At 49.1% G+C, this 21668-nt stretch overlaps 1 protein-coding gene across 1 annotated transcript in view; it reads left to right on the top strand.

Moving 5' to 3' along the window:
• IGSF9B (immunoglobulin superfamily member 9B) overlaps window positions 1-21347 on the top strand; it is a 94604-nt gene extending 73257 nt beyond the window's left edge. The window contains 8 exon segments of the mRNA XM_037882488.2: window positions 707-882; window positions 1858-2084; window positions 2420-2504; window positions 4209-4370; window positions 5686-5731; window positions 7920-9557; window positions 19912-20033; window positions 20871-21347. Coding sequence (XP_037738416.1) covers window positions 707-882; window positions 1858-2084; window positions 2420-2504; window positions 4209-4370; window positions 5686-5731; window positions 7920-9557; window positions 19912-20033; window positions 20871-21094 — 2680 coding nt within the window. The 3' untranslated portion in view covers window positions 21095-21347.
• The last annotated feature ends 321 nt before the right edge of the window (window positions 21348-21668 follow it).

Genomic DNA, 21668 nt, shown 5'->3' with positions numbered 1-21668 from the left:
AGAATCTGGCCAATTGTCCTCTTCTTTGCCCCAGCATAAATCCAGAGTCACACCATTGGTTTCATTGGAGTGACTTCTGGTTTGCTCATATGTACTGGTTATTACAATTTGGCTCCATGTCTCCAGTGGGGTTGTACTGGGGAGGAATTGCTCTGTATTGGGAACTCAGTTAATTTTGCTGATGAAGTGTGAGGCAGAATAGACTCCGCCTCTCTCTGCCATAGCTGCGGCTGTGACACCAGGAATAAAAAGTAACAATGACCTTTTGTCATGATCAGTAATCAGGATCTGCCTCTGAATACCCACTGAGAGCAAGGAGAGAAGTTTGTGGCCATCGTCAGACTGAAAGGGCTTTTTGTTAAGGGCCTGGTGTAATGAGGGAGGGCTGGCAGGAGTGTCCCTGTAAATCAAGGTGTGTTTCTGACTGGGTGTACCGTGGGACTGAGTAGAGTGTGCCCTTTGGCCCAGCAAACATCTTTCGTCTCAATCTGTGTCTTTCCTCTGACCCAGTTTCAAGGCAACTCACTTCTGTAGGTGGCAGAATCTCAGCACCTTGTCCTCACATATTGCTGGTATATGAAACCCAGTCACTCAGGGTCTTTCCATTATTGCTTAAGGGATTGGCTTTCTGTCTGTCCTCTTTCATTCATTCATGCTTTCTCTCAAAAGCACCTCCACTTGAGTTGTTTGTCTCCTCTCTTGCCAGGACGAAGAGAGCACAGTTTGGACCCCATGACTGGCTGTCTCTTCCGGTACCAATTGGTCCTAGTTGGCTGCTGGTGGACACCCTGGAACCAGAGACCGCCTACCAGTTCAGTGTCTTGGCTCAAAACAAACTGGGTACGAGCGCCTTCAGTGAGGTGGTCACTGTGAACACGCTCGGTGAGTTGGGACATCATGGAGCTAGTAAAGGAATTCAGAGAGTCCCTGGATATGAAGAGAATAGAGATGGGTGGTGAGATGAGGCAGGGTACTTTGGTCACATTCCGTAGGCCCACTCTCATGTTAATGGTGCCAGTGACATTGCCCACGCAAGAACCAATATGCCCCATGGCTTAGTCATCAAGCACCACAGGATTCACCAGATTGCAGAGATAAATGTTGAAGTCTTGTCTTGTCTTGAGTGGAGACTTGTTGGCTCAGGAGTTCCATACCCCAATACCATTCACCTCCAGGTCTCTGTTTCACAGGCAGCCCAGGCTGGTAGTAACCAAAACTCATTGGCCCTAACCGGTTGTAATGTACACCCTATCTCAGTCCAGGTCACAGCACGGCCATTCCTGATGGTTCTCTTGTGGGTGGTCTCAAAAAGATCCAGGAATGAGTGGACTTTCTGAGACCATATCGCTCTTTCTTCTTTACCTCCTTGTATCTGTGGCTGTTCCTTTTTCTCATAAAGACTTCTTGGCATCTTTCAGAGAAGAGACCTTGTTGATCCTACCTGCATGTCTTAAACCTACAGTTGCAGAGCAGTAGGAATGGCCATAGTGGATCATACCAGAGTCCCTCTAGTCCGTTATCCAGTCTCAGATAGCAGCCAATGGCCAGTGCTTATGAGAAAGTAATACGCTACCTTTAGTGCTCCTCCACTGTGTCGTCCTTTCCTGTGAATCTTGCAGCTGGTTGGTGTATGCCTTGAGACCTGTGAAGTCGCAGCTCTGGAGGCTTAAATCCTAACCAGCACAGCTGCAGGTGGTGTTGGATCTGCAGAGGAAGGATGACAGAAGAAAAGGGCGCATGTGCACATTGAAAGGAAGTGGAGAAAGTCACCAGTTGTAGAGCATATGGCTTTTTTTTTTCTTGTCTCCACTAAAAGCGTTCTCTGCCCCATCCCCTCCCTGTCCTGTGTGTCTTCAGCATTCCCTGTAACAACTCCAGAACCCCTGGTGCTGGTTACCCCACCGAGGTGCCTAACAGCCAATCGGACGCAGCAAGGAGTCCTGTTGTCGTGGCTTCCTCCAGCCAATCACAGCTTTCCAATTGACCATTACATCATGGAGTTCCGCGTAGGGGAGAGGTGGGAGATCTTGGACGATGCTATCTTGGGGAGTGACAATGACTTTTTTGCCAAGGATTTGTCTCAGGTAAGGGGTGGTCTGAGTGCCCTTTGGTTTTTATAATGGGTTGGCCCTTTGCCTGGGTTACTGATTGTGCACCATCTGTATTGCAGCACTGGGAGAGCATTCGGGGAATACTTTCAGGATGTCGGTTGCTTATTTCCACAGTAGGGGCTAATTTGGTGTCCCGAAGCATAGACCCAGTGAAGAAGAAATTCCCTTATCATCCCAGGGGAAGAAGGGCAGTCCCTCTAGAACAATGTTGAGGATTCCCATTATCTAGTCTGGAGAAGGCATTTTGGTATGCTAAATTGTTGAAGGAAGCTTCTGACTAGTGCTTTTGTTGTTGTTTGGTGCTGTAGGACACCTGGTATGAGTTCCGAGTTCTGGCTGTCATGCAGGACCTCATCAGTGAGCCTAGTAACATTGCAGGTGTCTCCAGTACAGGTAAGTGTCCTTCCAGCCCCAAACAACTTAAGCACAGAGCCCAACGTGGAAAGGCAGTATTGCAGTGTGGTGAGATGCAGGGTCTGATCCTGCCAGGTACTTAGGGAATTGAGAGCCCTCTGACTTCACTAGAAACTGAGTATTCTGCAACTCCCATGATTACGTTCACAAAGAACTGCTGGGCTATGCAGAATGGAACGGCTTGTGATCGGAAAGAACAAATCGGCGCAACACAGCAGCACAACAGGCCAGCAGCAAAACGCGGTGTTCTATACTATAGCAGAGTACAATATGGAACCGAATAACGGAGCATAGCCCGAACCAGGGAGTCGCAGTGCATCACAGTTCTGCCACGTGCACTGAGAACAGTGCCCCAACCCAGGGAATACGCAGCATTGACATGAAAATGAAAGCTGCATGAAGGGCAGTGCGATACTGCACCATGGAATAAAAAGAAAAACATTGTAGCTCCACGAAAGGGACTGTAACACACAGCAGCAGAAGAAAGCACAATGCAGCCCTGCATACACCATAGCGCACAGGAATATTTCACAGTCTTCAGGAGAACCCACCATATCAAAAATAGCAAGTTGTGGTGGAAGGCAATATAATCCAGGGAAGGAGAGCTGGAAATAAGAACTATAGGAACCTAAATTATACCAGCTCACAATATGAGACCAATGATACTTCAATTATGCTGTGTATAGGACAGATCCAGTCTAGCACTGCCCTCAAGTGGTGTTAGGCAGAAGCACTTTGGATGCAAGTTGCACACTTGACTTTTTTGTTTTTTTTAAGATTAGATTCCTCTACTGTAGTTTGTCTGCCTGAATTTGCTAGCTCTTGGGTGTGTAGCTGACCTCAGCTTATGGCCAGGTGTAGTTACACAAAGTCAGTTACTACTGTCTCAGCCCAAAAAGTTCTACAAGCTGGTGCTAGTGACAGGTTTCCAGGGACAAGTAAGTGGATAGATTAAGTAGTTAGCATAAACCATGTAAAATCACTTCCAGTAATTGTGTACACACACTTGAATAAGCAACTGTCAAATTTGCTGATTCAAATCCTGCCAGATCAGCAAACACTGAAAGTTGTTGGATAACTGTTCAGTGGCCTGTGAGTACTGATAGCATGCGTCTCAGTGCATATCCAATCGGCAGGTGTCCACGTTAACTCTGGGTCTCTTGCATACCACAGCGATATGCACGATGTAAGAACATAGGAAAAAACCAAAACTACCAGCACATTTGGTCTCCCTGTTGGTAGTCTCCTCAGAAAGACAAAAGACTGAATGGGGACACAGTGGCTGAATTCCCCTTTCGCTCCTAGAGGTGATCCCTGCAAAGCTTCCACGGCTACTTCCAGTGCTGACTGCTCTCCAGTTAAGTGGATTGCCAATAGTGATGATGCTTCTTTGTCATGTGGATAGGTCTTTGTTAGGCTCTGGGCGGAGACCCAAAAGTATCTCATAGTCCACTTCCCAGGCATCTGAGAGTAACAACATTGACTCACTATCACTCTGGGCTGGATTTAAACCAGTAACCTAGTTGGGAAAGGCTCTGAACCTGAGCACCAATCTCCTGAACCGTCCAATGCTGCTACTCATTTACACGCCCTGTGTAAACCTCACTTTCCAAGCAATGATCAGGACCCTGGTTGTGGAGAACAGTTTCTTTTAGAACTCAGAGGATTCCCCTTTTTCTGCAGACATCTTCCCCCCGCCAGACCTGACGGAAGATGGTTTGGCCCGACCCGTGCTGGCGGGCATTGTTGCCACCATCTGCTTTCTGGCTGCTGCCATCCTCTTCAGCACACTAACTGCCTGCTTTGTCAACAAACAACGCAAACGCAAGCTCAAGCGCAAGAAAGGTGAGCCCTGCTACTTTTGTATTTTTTTTGTCCTGTGGCATTTTGTGGTCATCTTCCCTGTCTGTCTCTCCCGAGCGTCTTCAGGTGAAGCTTGCCCTAACTTTATCCATCAGCTGTGACTGTTTGGATCCTGGCCCTTCCTCCCCCACATTCCTCAACTCTAATCTGAACAGATGGGTAAAAAAATTAACAAGTGGTAAAAATGTGTCCTGAGGTCTGGAGGCTTGCTTTGAGAAAGCCCCAACATCTCACTGTAGCGAGAGGAGAAGAGAGTGGTTATGCGCTAGAGCAGCGTAAGGGAAGAGATGCGTTCTGGCTATACTGGAACCTCTGTCGCTGTCTGAAACATCTTGTGATCAGAAATGGTAGAGGCAAGGTGGGGATGAAGACGAAATTGAGAGAGGTATCTAGGCTGACATGGCAGGGGAACCTTCCTAATGGTGATATCGGTTAGGCCAGTGGGTTTTAGGTTTGGGGATTTTTCATTCTTGGGGAGAGAACCTCCTTGCAGAGTCTTTCCCTTCCCATAGCTCTCCAGTGGTTGGTTCTTAAGTCACTCCCTTCTGAGGACCACCAAGAACAGCTGCTCGTATCACTCGTGTTTCATGGATCATATAGCGTGAGAACTGTTGCATTTTAGAGCAGGCATGGCCAGGTCATGGCTCTTTTACAGTTAAAGTGCAGCAAGCAGAGCTCCCTATGCTCCTCCCCGGGCATTCTCCACTGACCAGACTGGGGAAGAGAGCTCAGGGCTTCCACCCTTGTGCAGGGTGGTGGGCCAAGGGCTTCTGCCTTGCAGGGAGGGGTGGTCTCATGGCTTTAGGCCCCAATGGGGGAGAGGTGTCAGGGCTTCAGCCAGGTGTGCCTCCCCAGCAGTTGCCACTCCACGGGGCAGGTTGAGAGTGTTTTGCGGCTCTCAAACTTCTGAAGATTTATTGTGTGTGCTCCAAGGGTCAGTAAGTTTGGCTACCCCTGCTATAGAGAATCACCCAGAGAAAGTGGTGGAAGCCCCATCACTTAAGTTATATAAACTGGGATAGGAATGCCCTGCAGGGAAATTCACATGAGCTGGGGATGCGGGGGGTGGACTCTTTTTTTATCTCTAGTGTGTATGATTTGGTGACAATAGGATTGATAGGAAACTGTCTGGAGTTGTTTGTTTGTGTGCGACTCTTAAAGCACAAATCAACCAAAATTTGGCCTCTTGTCAAGTCTTTTTTTTCTTTCTTGCTGTTGATTGTAAGATTTTTGATGCCTTTTTCTGCCTAGTTGTGCCTCTTTAGAGTTCTCTCTCACTCCCCCTTTTCTTTTCCAGACCCTCCTCTCTCGATAACCCACTGCAGGAAGAGTCTGGAGTCTCCGTAAGTATCTCTGCCTTAGGGGTGCCACTCAGGCTGTGTTCTATCTGGTAGTTTTTGGAGACCCCTCTTTGAAGGGATGCTGCTCACAGGAAATGGAAATATCTAATGTTGTTGAGTGTCTCAAATCTGCTGATCGTGGGGTCTGATGCTTTTGGTGTTCCCTAAGTCTTTGGAACAAAATAGCCTGCAAGAGACTGCCTGGCTTTAGAGCAGAAGCAGAGGAAGTAGTTACCAATGAAGCCTGTTGTAGGAGATTTCCCAAGGGAGTAGTGCTGGACTTTTTATTTTGAGGTGGAATTCATAGAAGATTAGAGTGGGAAGAGACCTCAGGAGCTCATCTAGTCTAATCCCCTGCTCAAAGCAGGACCAATCCCCAACTAAATCATCCCAGCCAGGGCTTCGTCAAGCCTGACCTTAAAAACCTCCAAGGATGGAGATTCCACCACCACCCTAGGTAACCCATTCCAGTGCTTCACCACCCTCCTAGTGAAATAGTGTTTCCTAATACCCAACCTAGACCTCCCCCACTGTGACTTGAGACCACTGCTCCTTGTTCTGTCATCTGCCACCACTGAGCACAGCTGTGCTCCATCCTCTTTGGAACCCCCCTTCAGGTAGTTGAAGGCTGCTATCCAATCCCCCCTCGCTCTTCTCTTCTGCAGACTAAATAAGCCCAGTTCCCTCAGCCTCTCCTCGTAAATCATGTGCCCCTCAGCCTCTCCTCGTAAATCATGTGCCCCAGCCCCTTGATCATTTTCATTGCCCTCTGCTGGACTCTTTCCAATTTGTCCACATCCCTTCTGTAGTAGGAAGCCCAAAACTGGACACAATACTCCAGGTATGGCCTCACCAATGCCAAATAGAGGGGAATAATCACTTCCCTCAGTCTGCAGGCAATGCTCCTGCTAACGCAGCCCAATATGCAGTTAGCCTTATACTGGCAATTTTTAAGTGGCTGCTTTAAAAGAACTGGTGGATCCTTAATGCAAGTTTCACTGTATCTAAGAATATTTCACCTTTGTTTTTTCTTTAACTGGGAAATTTAGAGTTCTACGAGCAACTCTTTTTGCCTTGAAGATTCCCCCATTTTATCTTTCTCCCCACACTCTATTAAAGACCCTGGATCGTTTTGTCCCACTGGTCTCAACTCCTTCCAGAGCCCATCAGCAGTACTCAGTGTATCCGCCAGCAAGGGTAGATAGAGACAGGGGGTGTCTTTGGTGTGAGTGTAGTAGTCTGGCCTCTGATCACCTCATGTGGTAGCTTCAGGAGCATCATGCAAGAGACCTGTGCTGACCCTGACACTTGGTATTTTTTATCTTGTTCTACTGTTGTCATTTTTTTTTTTCCTCCTGTGGGCTCTTCCATTTCACTGAGAAGACCACACTTTTAAATTTCCTTGCCCCCATTGTCTCAATTGGATTTGCTGAGTCTGTGTCTCTAATCCTGTTTGTCCCAAGACTTGTGTGTGGTCGGGGGGGGACTCTTCAGAACAGCTGCCCCCTTCTTCCCTTTTCAAGCCTTAATCCTTACCCTCCCGGCTTGGAGGAAAATCATAAGTATTTTTTCTTCTCATTTTGTGAGCTGGGATCGGAAGTTGCCAAATACTGCAAGAGGGGATGTTCTTGTGCTGTTCTTCCCCAACTGCAATCTGAAGCACGAGAAATGAAATCACATGAGGGAGAAGATCTTATGGAGAGGTTTCCCAGCCTAGTTTTGCAAGAGGCTCAGATAATTCAAATGAACATACAAACCTCTGGGTACTTAGCCAAACTGAAGCCAAGCCCTGGACCTGTTTTCATTCAGTCTTATGGGTCTGTGGAGCTAATTTCAAGAAATTGCAGTGGATTGCCTGCTTGAGGGGGGGATGAGAGAATATGGAACATTTCTCTGTTTGGCAGTCAAGGGGGGAGAAGTAGTGGCCACCTGTTTTGTCTTCTGTCTTACACATGCCCCTGCCCAGCACACTGCTGGGGCCTATGTTAGAACCACATGAGCTTCTACCATCTTAATAATGCCTACACTAAATTCTTCCAGGCCTCCCTCCTCTGGGACCAATTAAGGCTTTTTCTTTTTGTGCCTGACTGGCCTGTGATCCCGCTGCGCAAGCCCCAGATTTGTCTCCTTTCCCCATGACCATCCCCCACCCTTTTTTCTTTTTTTTTGGTTTCTCTCCTCTGTGGTCCAGGTTGTCTTCCGGTAAAGTGAGTCCCGAGAGCATCCGCACGCTCCGCCCCCCCTCGGAGTCCTCTGATGACCAAGGCCAGCAGGGCAAGCGTATGCTGAGCCCCAGCAAGGAGAAGGAGTTGTCCCTTTACAAGAAGACCAAGAGGGCCATTAGCAGCAAGAAGTACAGTGTCTCCAAGGCTGAGGCTGAAGCCGAGGCTACTACCCCCATTGAGCTCATCAGCCGTGGGCCTGATGGCCGCTTTGTCATGGACCCCTCAGAGATGGAGCCCTCACTCAAGACCCGCCGGATAGAGGGCTTCCCCTTTGTGGAGGAGACAGACATGTACCCTGAGTTTCGCCAGTCAGACGAAGAGAATGACGACCCCATTGTGCCCTCCTCTGTGACAGCCCTCAAATCTCAGCTGACCCCTCTCTCTTCCAGCCAGGAATCCTACCTTCAGCCACCAGCATACAGCCCCAGATTCCACAGGGGCTTAGAGGGCACAGGTGCTCTGGAGAGCCGCCTGCAGGCCACTGGTCAGGCCAGACCTCCAGCTCCAAGGCCTTTCCACCACAGCCAATTTTATGGTTACCTCAGCAGCAGCAGTCCTGGAGAGATGGACCCTCCGCCCTTCTACATGCCAGAGGTCAGCCCTCTCAGCTCTGTCATGTCCTCCCCTCCTCTGCACCCTGAGGGGCCCTTTGGACACCCTACCATCCCAGAGGAGAATGGAGAAAATGCTTCCAACAGCACGTTGCCCCTGACCCAGACGCCAACGGGGGGCCGGTCTCCTGAGCCATGGGGCAGGGCTGAGTTCCCTTTCAACAGCCTGGAGGCTTCTCCCATGATATTTCCTCAACAGCTCCACCAGTGTGAGGTGGCAGAGTGTGTGCAGCTGACGGCCTGTCTTCCTAGGGGCCCGCCCCCTTCCTCCCTCCAGGTCCCTGCATCCTACCCTGGCATTCTGCCCCTGGAGGCACCAAAGAGTTGGACTGGCAAGCCACCTGGCAGAAGCCAACCCTCTGTGCCCACCACCACCAAATGGCAGGACAAACCTATGCAACCTATGGCGAGTCAAGGGCAGCTAAGACATACCAGTCAAGGTATGGGCATACCCGTGTTGCCTTACCATGAACCGTCCGAGTCAGTCAGCCACAGTGGCACAAGCACATTTGGCCTGGACACCAGGTGGTATGAGCCCCAACCCAGACCTCGGCCTAGCCCTCGGCAAGTCAGGAGGGCTGAGCCCAGTTTACATCAGGTGGTGCTACAACCTTCGAGGCTTTCCCCTCTGACCCAAAGCCCCCTCAGCTCCCGCAACAGCTCCCCGGAGCTGACTGCACGTGCCAGACCGCGACCGGGTCTCATCCAGCAAGCGGAGATGTCGGAGATCACCCTGCAGCCCCCCGCAGCAGTCAGCTTCTCTTGCAAGTCCACCCCGTCGACCGGCTCCCCGGCTCAAAGCAGCAGGGGAGAAAGCCCCAGCTACCGACCTGCCGTGGCCTTCACCTCTTTGGCCACTGGCTACCCCTCCTCTCAGTGCCCCTCCCTTCCCGGGGACAGTATGGATGTCTTTGGACAAATTCCCTCTCCGAGGAGGGCTGGAGAGGAGATTCTCAGACCTGAGCCAACACCGACAACATTATCCACTTCGGGGTAAGTGTGTATGAATCCTTTAGCTGCCCTTTATCTGCCTTTCCTTCCCCACCCCACCTCACCCACTGCCCCCAACTCCCTCCTCCCACCCATCATCATCATCATCATCTGAAATCATAGAGGTTGTTTGGACACGCTGCAGCATCCCTTTTGGAGGTGACTTCCAGTTGGCATTGGTAGGACCCTGCTCTGAAGAGGCTCTCGCTACTGGCACCGTTAGGACACGGCTCACGATAGTGGGTTAAATAGGCAGAGGAACAGTCGGTCATTCATGGTGCGTTATCTCCAACAGCTGCTCTTCCCCTCGCAAGTCTCTTGGGGATTGGGAGTCTGTGTCTTCGGATGTGCGGAGAAGGGCCTGTCCATGTAAGGAACTAGATTAGGGGTCTCATTACCTGTGCTTGTTGGGTAAGTGACCAAGGGTCACCGGCAGTTTCCTTTCTTGTTTCCTGGCTCTTGACTTTCCTGGAACATTAGTGTGTGCCTGGCTCCCTGGCTTCTTTCTGCCCTTTCCCACAAAGTCTAGTGACTATAATGAACGACAGAGATGGCCGCAAAGGTCACCTTGCCGCTCCATCTCCAAAAGCGATGCTGCAGCCCCAAGACTCGGGCGGGGAGAGGGTGCAAGGATTTAGTCCCATGAACAGCATGTCAGGAGAAGAAATTCACCCGAGCGGAAATCAGGAAGCTGCCGGTATTCAGAGATCCTGCCCCAAAGAGCGAGGCTGCTGCGCTAAACTCCAGTGGCTGGTTTTCCAGGTACCAGGGTTGCGCCAGGCAAAGCGTCTTTCTGTTTTTCTTCTCTTTTCTCTGCCTCTTTTTCTTCTTTCCCTCGTCTTTTTCACAGCACCTTAGATCCTGTAGATGTTCTTTCCTTCCATCCTCTGTCTTTTGTTTTAAATTCTATTTTTCAAGTAATGGGGTTTAATCTCTTGATCCCTCAACTCGTGGAGCTCGGGGAATTAATGGCTTGAAGTAAACTATAAGCTCAGTGCAGTTAAACTCGGTAGAGAGAGGACCTTGGGGCAGGCAAGGAGGAAGGGCGATGTTCAAGCTTGCATAGCCAGCATTGGCTAAGGTGTAGGAGGTTAGCGTCACGTCAGGAAAACCGCATGGTTTGCGGGTGGGAGCCTGGCTTTTCACCCTGTGGTGCCCCTTGCATTTCATTTACTCTCTCTGGTACCTGGAAGCTTTAAATCCTTAGAAACCCAATTAGCCCATTCAGCACTGTTGTTGGTTGCTGGCTTCTGGAGACTGGATGAATGGGTCAGAGAGGGGTGCTTATATTGGAGGGGCGTCTGTAGTAACAAAATCAACCCCAAATCAATTCTGTTGTGGCTTTTAAAAATATATATGTATATATCATCTCGTGTGAGTGTGTGTATATATATATATATGTATGTTTGTATATGTCTCCAACCAATCTAATATAGCCAGGACACCTTGATGAGCTATAGGGAAGTCTCACAGGACAATTCTGTGTTAGAGCACTGTTGTCTGCGCTTTTATGCAGTGTTTTCATCCGCTTTGTTTTTTCTTTTGTTTCTTCCCCCTTTCGTTTCCAGCCACGTTTGGTTTTGGGTTTTTTGTTTGTTTGTTTGTTTGTTTGTTTCCCCACTTCTTCTCCTTTGGCATTTTTGACGTGCTGATGTGTTGCGGAGCTCGGCTCCTTGCGGGTGTTGTTAACTGCTTTGTTTTTGATTAATCTCAGCTATCTGGGCAGTGTTGTCGAGACAAGCTTCTCCTCAGCTCAATAGGTAAGGGTGATCCATGTCCGAAAGGATGGCGTGGGGGCTGTCGGAGGGTGGCGGGGAGCGGGGCGTGGAAGGGGCTTTTCCAATCCCATCTCTTCCTTTAAAGGGGAATAAGGAATTGTAAAATACTAGGACAAAACCTTTGCACACATGGTCTCTGTGGCTTTTGGGTTTCCCCACTCACCAGTGCCTCAGGGCTCTCATGGGTTCAGAGAGGCCTACCTACAGTCGGGATACAGGTAGAAAGACTTGGTATGGCTGTGACTTTTGTGGGGGCAAGCCTGGTGAGGAGAGGAGACCGCTCCTCATTCTGTATTGTGTAGGGAGGTGCATGGTCTAGTGGATTGAATGGGGTTGGGAGCCAGGAACATGTAGGTTCTAATCGCAGCTCTGCCACTGACTCGCATGACCTTGGGCAAGTCGCTTCACCTGTCTGTGCCTCCAGTTTCCTCCTCTGGCAGTGGGGATAGTAATATCTACCTGGATGAGTGGCGAGAAATGGTCTGTGAAAGTGTTATATAAATGTGCAGTGCTATTTGAGAATGAAATCTTAAAATACTGGATTTATCATACGGATACAAATAAGGGACTAAGAATACAAAACGGGCACATGCTCAACAGCACCTGATAGTAGCTCTCTGTTTGACGTCAGCTAGCAAACAGTTAGTTAGTTATTTGGGACCGGGATCTCATTCCATGAATTCCGTAAAGGGAATCCAATTTCAAAATACTTCTCCAATTTTATTTTAGTAGCCGAGGGTTCCCCCCTTGCCTTCATTCCCAAAATTCCTAAATTGTATTAAACTGGAGGAGTTCTGGGGTTTTTCCTTTTGCAGACTGCAGCAGTATGCCACATAGCTTCAGCTCATCAGCGTTAAAGCTTTGTTTTGAACTGTAGTAATTCAATTACAATAGAAGTCTCATCTCTCTCAAATTTTCCTCAATGAAACCTTGCAAGTTGGCTTCAAACCTAACCAGGATTACAGTGACTTAAGCAAATCTTGCAAGATTTTTCCAGGAAAATACCTCTTGGAGACTTTCTGGGGGCAGTTCCACAGATGTAGCAAGGTCCTGGAACAGAAACGGAAGACAGAAATAGGAACTTGTTTCCAGACTCCTTTGTAGTGGTTGAGCTTCCTCCTCGTCTTCCGTCCACTGAGTTCTTCAGTGCGCTAAGCCTGATTTTTACCCATTACTAACTCTGAAGACCAGAAGAGAAGGTCAACTGAAGTGACATGCAGGGCCAATACCAACTGTGATGGCTACCAGGGATGCAGTGTCCCAGGTCTGCTTTTATTTCCACGATCGAAGAGCCTGCATGCACCCACGGAGCAGCAGATTCCCAGACACTCTCAGCTGCTGATCAAAGGGTGAGATATCCAGCTCCTAGCCCCAGCGTGGGCCCGCGTGGCGGGATAAGAGACCCGCCGAGTGTTCCGTCACAGCTTAGTGAAAGCAGCAAGTGACACCCGAAGGGATACAACCCTCCTAGCTCTCGCCGAGAAGTGTGATGAGGGAGACAGATGGGGATGTCGGGAGGGTGTGTTGCGGGGGGATAGGAGGGCAATACAGAGTTGGACATTCAACCAGGAGAGAGAATGAGGTGTCGGAATGGTGGGTCTGTCGCACTGAGGCCCATCTGGCTGGCGGGGAGTGCAGAGTGCGACTGATAGAGGGAGCAGGGACTTCCTTACTACCGTGTCCTTTTGGAGCATTGCCCTCATAGCTGCCAACCAAATCGCTTCAGTCCTTTCCGCAGAGCTTCAGAAGCCACTGAGAGAGAGGCCCTCCTTTCGGGGTATTCTGTTTAGCCCTGGCAGCCTTGTAAACTTTCTGCCCCACATCCCACTCCAGGTACCCATGGCAGCCCTGAAGCCTTTTCAATCCTCTTCTTGCGCCGATTCCAGGCCGAGATATTCATGCGTGCCTATAAAAGTTTTCCGCAGCAGCCAAGCCACAAAAATGTCCACCGGCAAAGGCCGGGGACTGAAATGCATCTTACTCTGGGACTTGGGTGCAGAACCCATTGTAATCGAACCTGGGTTCACTGACAGGCTCTCCCTCAGCTAGAGGAGGGAGAGAGCCATTATCTCGAATGGGGAAGGCAGAGGGATAATAAATCCTGCACGCTAATAAGAAAGGAATCCCATAAACAGCACAGCCAAGTAATTTCTTTCTGATTTAGGGTTGTAAAATTGTCAGTGGATCAGAGCACTGGAGCTTTATATCAGACCAGCCAGGTTTTATGCTGCAGTAATAAAAGCGGGGAGGGGCGATGTGGTTTACAAGCTCTGTGGTGGCTTACCCATCAGCAGCGGGGCACTGCTCGCAGGTGAATGGGATCTCCTCTGTGGGGATGCATGCAGATCAGGCAGATGGGGGGCAAATAGAGGGATACAAGTGACTTTCTGCATGCGGTGTTCATTTATATTCCCCTGACATGGCTGGAGTGGGAAGGCTTTTGCAATATCTCTTGCTGTGCGAAGGGCAGGCAGGTTTTATTTAAGGGTGTGGGTAATTTTATGCCATGATCCAATTAACTTTCCCCTTTCTTTTAATTGAACCCAATGTGGCCTGAACGTCTCCTAACGGGGAAGAGTTGGTTCTGTCCTCTCGCTGCGGTAGGAAACCCAAAAACCACAGGGAAGGCAGGCGAGCACCTGTGCTACCTCAGCATCCCAGGCTGCCCAGTGCTGGCAACCCCAGCTCCGCTCCTCCCTTGGGACAGCACAGTCAGCAGCTGGTATGCAAAGCCTCTGGTGCCTCCTAGGAGCAAGTGGCAAAGCCGTGCCCATCCCATGGGGGAGGGAGCTGCCCCACCCCCAGTGTGGGGGGGACGACGACTCCTCGCGTTGAGTTGGAAACGAGTAGGTTCCCCTTTAAAGACCGTCCGTGTGCTGATCCTCTGCATGTGTTTCATAGCCATTCTCGCTTGGAGAAGTTGAGTCCTCTTGTCTGAGTGGTTTTTTTGTTTGTTTGTTCGTTGGTTTTATTTTCTCACTCCTGATTTCATTTATCTTTTTTCCCCTGCTGTGATCTTTTTTCTTCCTGTCCTCTCCTCTCCCACCCATCTTTTCCTCTCCTTTCTCCCTTGTTCCTCTCCTGTCAGCATGGTGAAGTCCGTTGTGTAGATGAGTTGTGCTGTCTGCAGACCTGTAGACGGGATGCCCGCTGTTATCCACTCCTTTTTATCTCATTGCGGTGGGGGTGGCTTGGTAGCAGCTCTGTGGAAAGGGAGTGACTTCTGTGTTTTTCTAGCATCTTTGATTTTGAAGGATCCTAAGCTGATCCCAAGTGATATACCCAGAGCAGCCTCTGGGTTGGAGGCAGCAATCAATTCCGCACAAGACTGGAGGGGAAGAGGAAACTCCTACTCCTAAGAAAAGTCTCATGGGATCTTTAGTGTCCATGCAGCACACAACGGATCTTAGCTTGTAATATTTCCTTGCATGAAAGAACCCATGTATATCAATGGAGTTTGTAATCTTGGAAGAGTGAAGGATGGAGTAAACCTGGCCAGGATTTGAACCTGTGGGATATAGGCTGTCTAGATGGTTTCTCAGACCGGACCTTTAGTTGCCAAGCAGTTGCCTAAATTCTCTGCCTGTTTGCTCAAGGGAAGAGAGGCAGGGAAGATATGTGTGGGGAGGGAAAACTTTTTTAAATTGCACCCTGGGGTCTTCCTGCCTCTTCTTATGACTTGGCTTCCCATTCTGGTGGAGGTGGGTTGCAGTTCTGTCCTAGGCTTTGTCTTCTACTCTTCTAACCTCCGACACGTAAAGGCATTTGAAGAAGAGCAACAGAGATTCTTTGCTGGGTTGGACTAGTGGAGCTGCTCTCTTAGCCTAGGGCTAAAGCCCTTCTTGCTATGGATACTGGGAGACTCTTTTTTTCAGCTCCGCTGAGGAGGAGTGTGAGGCGTGCAAGCTTTGTTAACTCGCTCTTCTAGATATTGCCCTTCGCACACTCAGGAGCTGGCTGCTTTGTGCACTCCCTCAATAACGGTGAGGCACCTTCAGTAACTTTCTGTCCATATGGTTCTGACTCATGCTCATCGGGAAGTGTGGTAAATTGAAGACCAGGAGAACGTCTCCATTAGTTCTTCTGACCCAAACCTGATGCTTTGCAGAGTCTGGGATCTGAGTTCACTTTGGAACCTTGTAGAAAGTACCTGCTGCATTTTTAAAGCTACCTTCAGTGCTCCAGAGTGAATGAGTGCAGGGACAGGTTCCTTTGCATCACACATGGTGTATTCTGGATGGTCTTTTTGCATAGGCTGCTTCCCAAAACACTACAGAAGGGGCAGGAGGCATGAGAGGTCTTTTGCCAGTCTTGGAAACAACCACAACAGGAGAGTTGGAGTTGACTGCAGAAATAAAGGGTGGCAGAGAGGCTCTAAATCTGTTGGCGAGTAGCTGTCCTTTCCTCTGCTTTTGTCCACTCTTTACATCTATGAAACCTGAGGTCAAACTCTATTTATGGTGAAACATGGGTTTAGTGTGCTCGCGATGTGTGGCTGGAAATGGGGGAGTGGGGAGTCCTATTTTAGAGAACAAATGGAAATGAGTTTGATGGAGTTTCATGCTAATGTCTAGTGGGCATTTTTCTAGCATCATAAATGTCACAATTGCTAATATCTTCTTTGAAGAGGCACATGGAGAAATGGCAGGGGCTGCTACAGGTCAAGGCTGAGCGGTATCGCTAAAGTTGTGTGGCAGTGGGGACCAGCAGCGGAGTAGGTGCTGCAGGTTAGAACTGTTTCTCGGTTCAGGACTGAAAGCACAGGAGCTGTTTCACCTTGTGGTGGAAGACCAGGGCTGGAATAACAGGGGTCAGTCTTGGTCAGGACTGAGTTCCATTGTCAGAACCATTTGGAGAAGTTCACTCCGTACCTGCCTGCATATAGCAGCCACACACTTGCTTGTATCCCCTTGATCTAAAAGTGAAAACTCTCAGTAAAATAAGGCATGGAGTAATGTGTGCGCAAGCTGGGTGCAGAGGAGGGCAACCGCTAGCCTTGTCAGTACCAGTTGTTGTTCAGCAACACAACATAATGTGTGGCTCATCAGAGAACACCAAATAGAGAAATGTTACGGGAGCACGAGCTTCTAAAATGAAGCTGTAACCCTGCGTTCACCATTGGAGGCAAACGTTGGCTTGCTGAGAGGAATTTAACTGTCGTCCCTTCGCTCTTACGCATCCTAATTCTAGCCCATCCGAGGAGGGTGAAATTCTCACTTGGCTCCACCAGGAGGGAATTGTGGCTTGTCTAAAAAGGTGTTTTGTCCTCTGCTGAAGTTAATGCCGCCTGCTTTGTGGGGAGTTCAAGCCATTCCATCAGAGATGGTCCTGAGGATCTGTCTCTTGGCACATTAGTCAAATCTTGATGTCTGTGCTTGAGCGGTGAATATGAAAGGGGCTGTTCTATACCCTAAATCTTACGGCTTTAGTTGCATCTGCTGGTCCCCAGCTGCTCAGTCAAATTGCTCATTACGTTCCATATGCTTCTCAGTGCTGTTAGCAAAATCAAGAAACTTTCCCAGTCATATCAGTGTCTTTAAACACGTTGGAAGTCACCAGCCTGCAGTATTCTAGCAAAGCACCTACTGCTACAAAAGTCCCTTCCCATGTCAGCTCGTCTTGTCCCAGCGTAAAGTCTCACCATGCCACTGTGGCCTTAACACCAAAATGCAATGAGGGACGTAGCATTGAGTTATGGGAAGCCCGGTTCTGTATATATTAAATACTCAGGGAGTTCCCTCCTAGAACAAATGTCAACTACAATGAGATGCTACCAGCTGAACAGGATGAAAATAAAGAATAGTCTCCACATCCAGATTTTTCACAGCTAAATGGATGGAATGCCCTGAATTCGGCCCACAGATACCTAACTCCTCTGTGGTGTCTTTTGTCATGGAATATTGCAATACTTTAAGCCTCACAAAACCCCATGTGCGGTGGGTATTATCTTTATTTTGCAGATGGGGAAATGGAGACACATTGAGGGATAAGTTACTTGGCCAAGCTCTTGCAGTGACTGAGCAGAGAACAGAATCCAAGTATCTACTCCAACCCCTCCCCCCCTTCTTTCAGTGCTCCCCAGACCCATTCAGCACCAGACTGATGTGATTGCAACCAGGGGTTGGGTTTCATGTGTCTTGCAAGTTCTTGTGTTTTGCAAGGACCCACGCAATTTCAGGCGTCTTAAATTCAGGGTTAAAGCCTAAGCCTTAACCTAACTGAGAGTGTGTGTGTGTTTTTTGTAGTTTGCTTTTCTCTTTGAGCATTGAAAGGAAGGACAAATCCTCCTCTTCCTGACCCGCTGTTGGGTCAGAGGCTGGTTTCTTGATTAATACTCCACATTGTACAGAAAGAGCCTTCTACGTATTGGATTTATCTCTGGGAAGGCTCCAGATGGCCGCTAGAGTAGAGTTCATGCTGGCATCTGACAGTGAAAGAGAGCTGCTTTGGTTTGTGGCCATTAACAGTGCAGATTCCCCACAGACAGTCAGGCAAACCTGACTGGCTTTAGGCCCTTTCATATTTTCTCCATAGATGGCACTTTTATCTGTGGGAAAAGCACTGGCTAATGTAATCATTGTCTTTGTCCAAATCTTCTGCTGCTCCAGCCTGCCCTATTGGCTCTCTCCATCTCTTTGTATGGGAAAACTAGAATTCTCCCACTTCTTTACCATAGGCTGCCCTGCAGCAGGCATGTAAATGTGAGTTTTGCCTCTCTGAACATGTCGTCTGCCATCAACCCCACACTTATCGGTTCCATCTCGGTTTCTTCTGCTGCCTTGAAGATGAGCACAGGAGAGTCAATGGGAGCAACTGAGAATCCCAGTGTGCTGGACTACTCTTGGTTAATCTCAAATGCAGTGAAGTGTGAACAGAAGACCAGCTCCGATTTGGGTTCAGATTAACCCATGCAGGGGAGTGTTACTGAAATGTACATGAGCTGACACATAGACACCCCATTCTTGATCCCATCGCCCAGTCTCTTTCTTTGAACCCTCAAGTTGATGGGTGAAAGGTGTAAGTGCAGTATTCCTTGCTGGTGCTAACTCTTTGAAATTGCCACCCGGCAAAGAATTGTTGCCTTTATTTTCCTCTTTCTCAGCAGGTATTTTGAGACAGTTTGATCAGTGGTCTTCAGTGAGTGAGTAATGAGACCAAAAGAATGTCTCCTCCGACTTGGAAAGGTGTGACAGAGGGAGGGGGAATGTACTGGAGGCTCGGTGGATTAAATCTCTGTCCTTTCATCTCAGGAGAGCTGGGTTTGAGTATTGGCTTGGTCTCACAGTGAAAACTACTTCGTGGACCTGGCCTACTCACTTTTATGTGAAAACTTGAGAATATATAGTAGGACAGACTTCATCCTGAGGGAATGCTTTTCCTATACTCACCTGGCCCCAGTGTCCTGTCTTCCAATATCTAGTCAGGGAAGGACTAGCAGCCTGGAAAGAAATGCACAAAAAAACCTTTATGCAAAGAGCCCGTTTCCCATGCACCAAACTCTAAAGAAAACATTGACCTTGTAACAGGCTTTGGTGGAAGAATAAACCAGACGGAGAATAAATTCGTGAAATGGGCTGGGGAAACTTGCACTACTGAACCCCTGAATGAAAATCCCATTTCCCAATTTGTAGGAAGTAGAGATCTGCCCCTGCCGCCCCTCCCCCGCCAGTGATAAAATCTTGTAACTACTTTAATTTCAAAGTCATGGTATGTCTTATCCTACTGGGGAAGAAAATCAGAACCCTGGCATCTATCCTCAGTTCTTACTTTATGGTGTGTGGTGTTGCCCAGAGCTGTGATCCTGGAAGGGGGATACCAACTTGCCAGCCCCGGAAATGCTGGCTTGTAAACTCTGTGTGTGTGTTTGCCATTTGGTCCCTGTTTTTGCTGTGGGGTTGGGGAAGGGAAGGGTCACTGCTTGTGGTCTGTCTGGGCCACTGTTGCCATAGCCGGCAGCGTGCACAGCGGTAACATGAGTGCCGCTGTCGTGTTACCATACGCCTTTTGCTTTCTCTTTCTTTAAAGGGGTTTGACGCGGGTTCCCAGAAGTGCCTTGCCGGACATAGGATCTGCCCATCGCTACCTACTTTAATGGTTTTGAAATTACAGAAACAAATGCATTTTTAAGACGTGAGCCTCGGTACCGGTTGTCTTACAGCGTGGCTCTTCCAATTCCTCCACAGCGTAGCCATCAGCAGGCATTTGATTCTGTCCACAGGAACAACCAGGGCTGGAGCCTAACACCTCTCTCTAAACTTTGCCTGTTTCTGCCTGACCTACGCTCATCCATGGTATGAGAGGGAGGGAAACAGTGGACAGGGAAGTGTGTGTGTTTGCGTGTGTGTGTGGCGGGGTGGGGAACTACAGCTGTCCCAAAGGCAGTGAGTAGATGGTGTCATGTTTCCACCAGCATCGTATTTAGCTTCAGTGCAGCCGGCTGACCTTATTCCATTGGCCCAGCGTTTCTCACGTTTTCCTTTCCATGGCAGAGGATGGCCGGTCCCTCCCCACCCGAGATCTCTTCTGGCTGGAGTGTGACAGGGGGCCACTGATGGCACGTGTCTGCTTTTCCTTTCTAGAGAACGTCCATCTCCATCCCGGAACGCTGCTGCACCTGAGAGGCTCGAAGCTCTGAAATACCAGCGGATAAAGAAGCCCAAAAAGTCATCCAAGGGCTCCTCAAAATCCAGAAAACAATCCAGTGAGTGTGAGGATCACAAGACTCCGCACTAGTCTCCCTGTCCATCCTCCATTTGAGGCCTGATGCAACGCTCATTAAAGTCTCTGACTCTAATGGGAGTTGACTCAGGCCGGTGGACTGTAGGTCTCTATTTGAGTTACTATAAAACCTGTGTTTTATTCTCTTGCTCAACTATTCCTTATAAAGGAAGCCGGCTCTTTTTCCACGAGGCCACAAGGGCTTCCCAGCTCCTTTCAGCTGTAAAACGGAAGGCCCCATCTCCTGGGTTTTTTTGTTTTTGTTTTTTTTTTTTTCCTTGGGATGTTACTCCAGATCTTAGTCCAGAAGAGGAAGGGGATAACTTCCCTTTGTAGTCCTGAAACTAGCTGGAGAGCCCTGGAATGACCCTTCTTCCAATGCCTTTAGTGGCTCTCTATCCATTTAAATTCAAGATCCTCCTACATCTCTCCACCTACATCTCTGCTGTCATTTCCTCCTGCTCCTTCTCCAGCCCCCTATCTTCTCCTCAGGTCCTCTTCCCTTTGTCTCCTACTCCCCCGCCAAGCTATGTGCCTTCCCTCGCACTGTCCCCAACACTTAAAACAACCTTCCTCTTCCTATCCTACATCAAATCCCTCCAAAAATCCTCCTCAGTCAGCTGAGCATCCTGTGTTAACCTTCTCCCCAGCCAAACCACCGAGGCTGGTACGTTGTCCTGACTTAGACTGTGAGCTTCTCAGGGCCGGTCCCAGGCATTTGTTTCACACGCTCTGTAAAGCACCACATCGGCTCGTGGCATTGTTATAGGTAACTAATCCTCTTTATCTCTTGTCCTCCTCCTTCTCTCTCCCTCTTCAGATGGTTCTGCCTCCCAGGTTCAGCACCTTCCCAACTCTCAGGTACTGTCGCCTGACGAAGCGGTCTCCCTCCGCAAAAAGAAGAGACACTCTCGTCAGGATCCCTTCGCTCGCCTCTCCGCATTGAAGGATGACCTTTGCCACCGGCAGCTCCCTGAGGACCAGACAGCTATTCTCAACAGCGTGGACCACGATGATTCTGGCGGGCATGCCACCTTACTTTAGCGTAGCACCAGCCAGAGAAGGTTCAAAGGTGGGGGGGAGGAGGGAGAGGAGATCTCATGAGCTACAGACGCACGTGGGGAGAGATGGGGTGTGAGCGTCAGCCTGGGTTCTCATACCAACAAGCTGAATGTGCAAAAGCGATCGTATTGCACTGGGTGCACACAGTCTGTTTGGTGTCACATCCAGGAAACCCAGCATCCAGTCTTTGCCCACTGGGAGAGGCTCTCCCTTTCATAGGACACCTTCCATTTAGTGCGGATCGTGGGGTGGGGTGGGGTGGGGTGGGAGGGAGGAATATCCTAAATTAGAGGGATGGAGGGAAAAATACCCTAGCCTCATCCACCCCCTGCCCTTTGGAACAGGAAAAGGTGAGGTTGGGGCTTGCAGGGCTCAGAGTGAGAGGGATTCAAACTTAGTGTTGTCATAAGAGTCTGTTGTTCCTCGAATCCCCCTCTCTCTGCTATGGCTTCAGTTTTATGAGTGCTGGAAGAGGGATGAGATTTTACATCTTGGTTTCCAAAAGTTGTGTATAGATTTAAAAAAAAAATCATAGATGCAGTTTGCAGTGTATATT

Source organism: Chelonia mydas, chromosome 22 (assembly GCF_015237465.2).
Source record: "Chelonia mydas isolate rCheMyd1 chromosome 22, rCheMyd1.pri.v2, whole genome shotgun sequence".
Taxonomy (NCBI): Eukaryota; Metazoa; Chordata; order Testudines; family Cheloniidae; genus Chelonia; species Chelonia mydas.
This window is presented reverse-complemented; position numbering and strand designations above follow the sequence as displayed.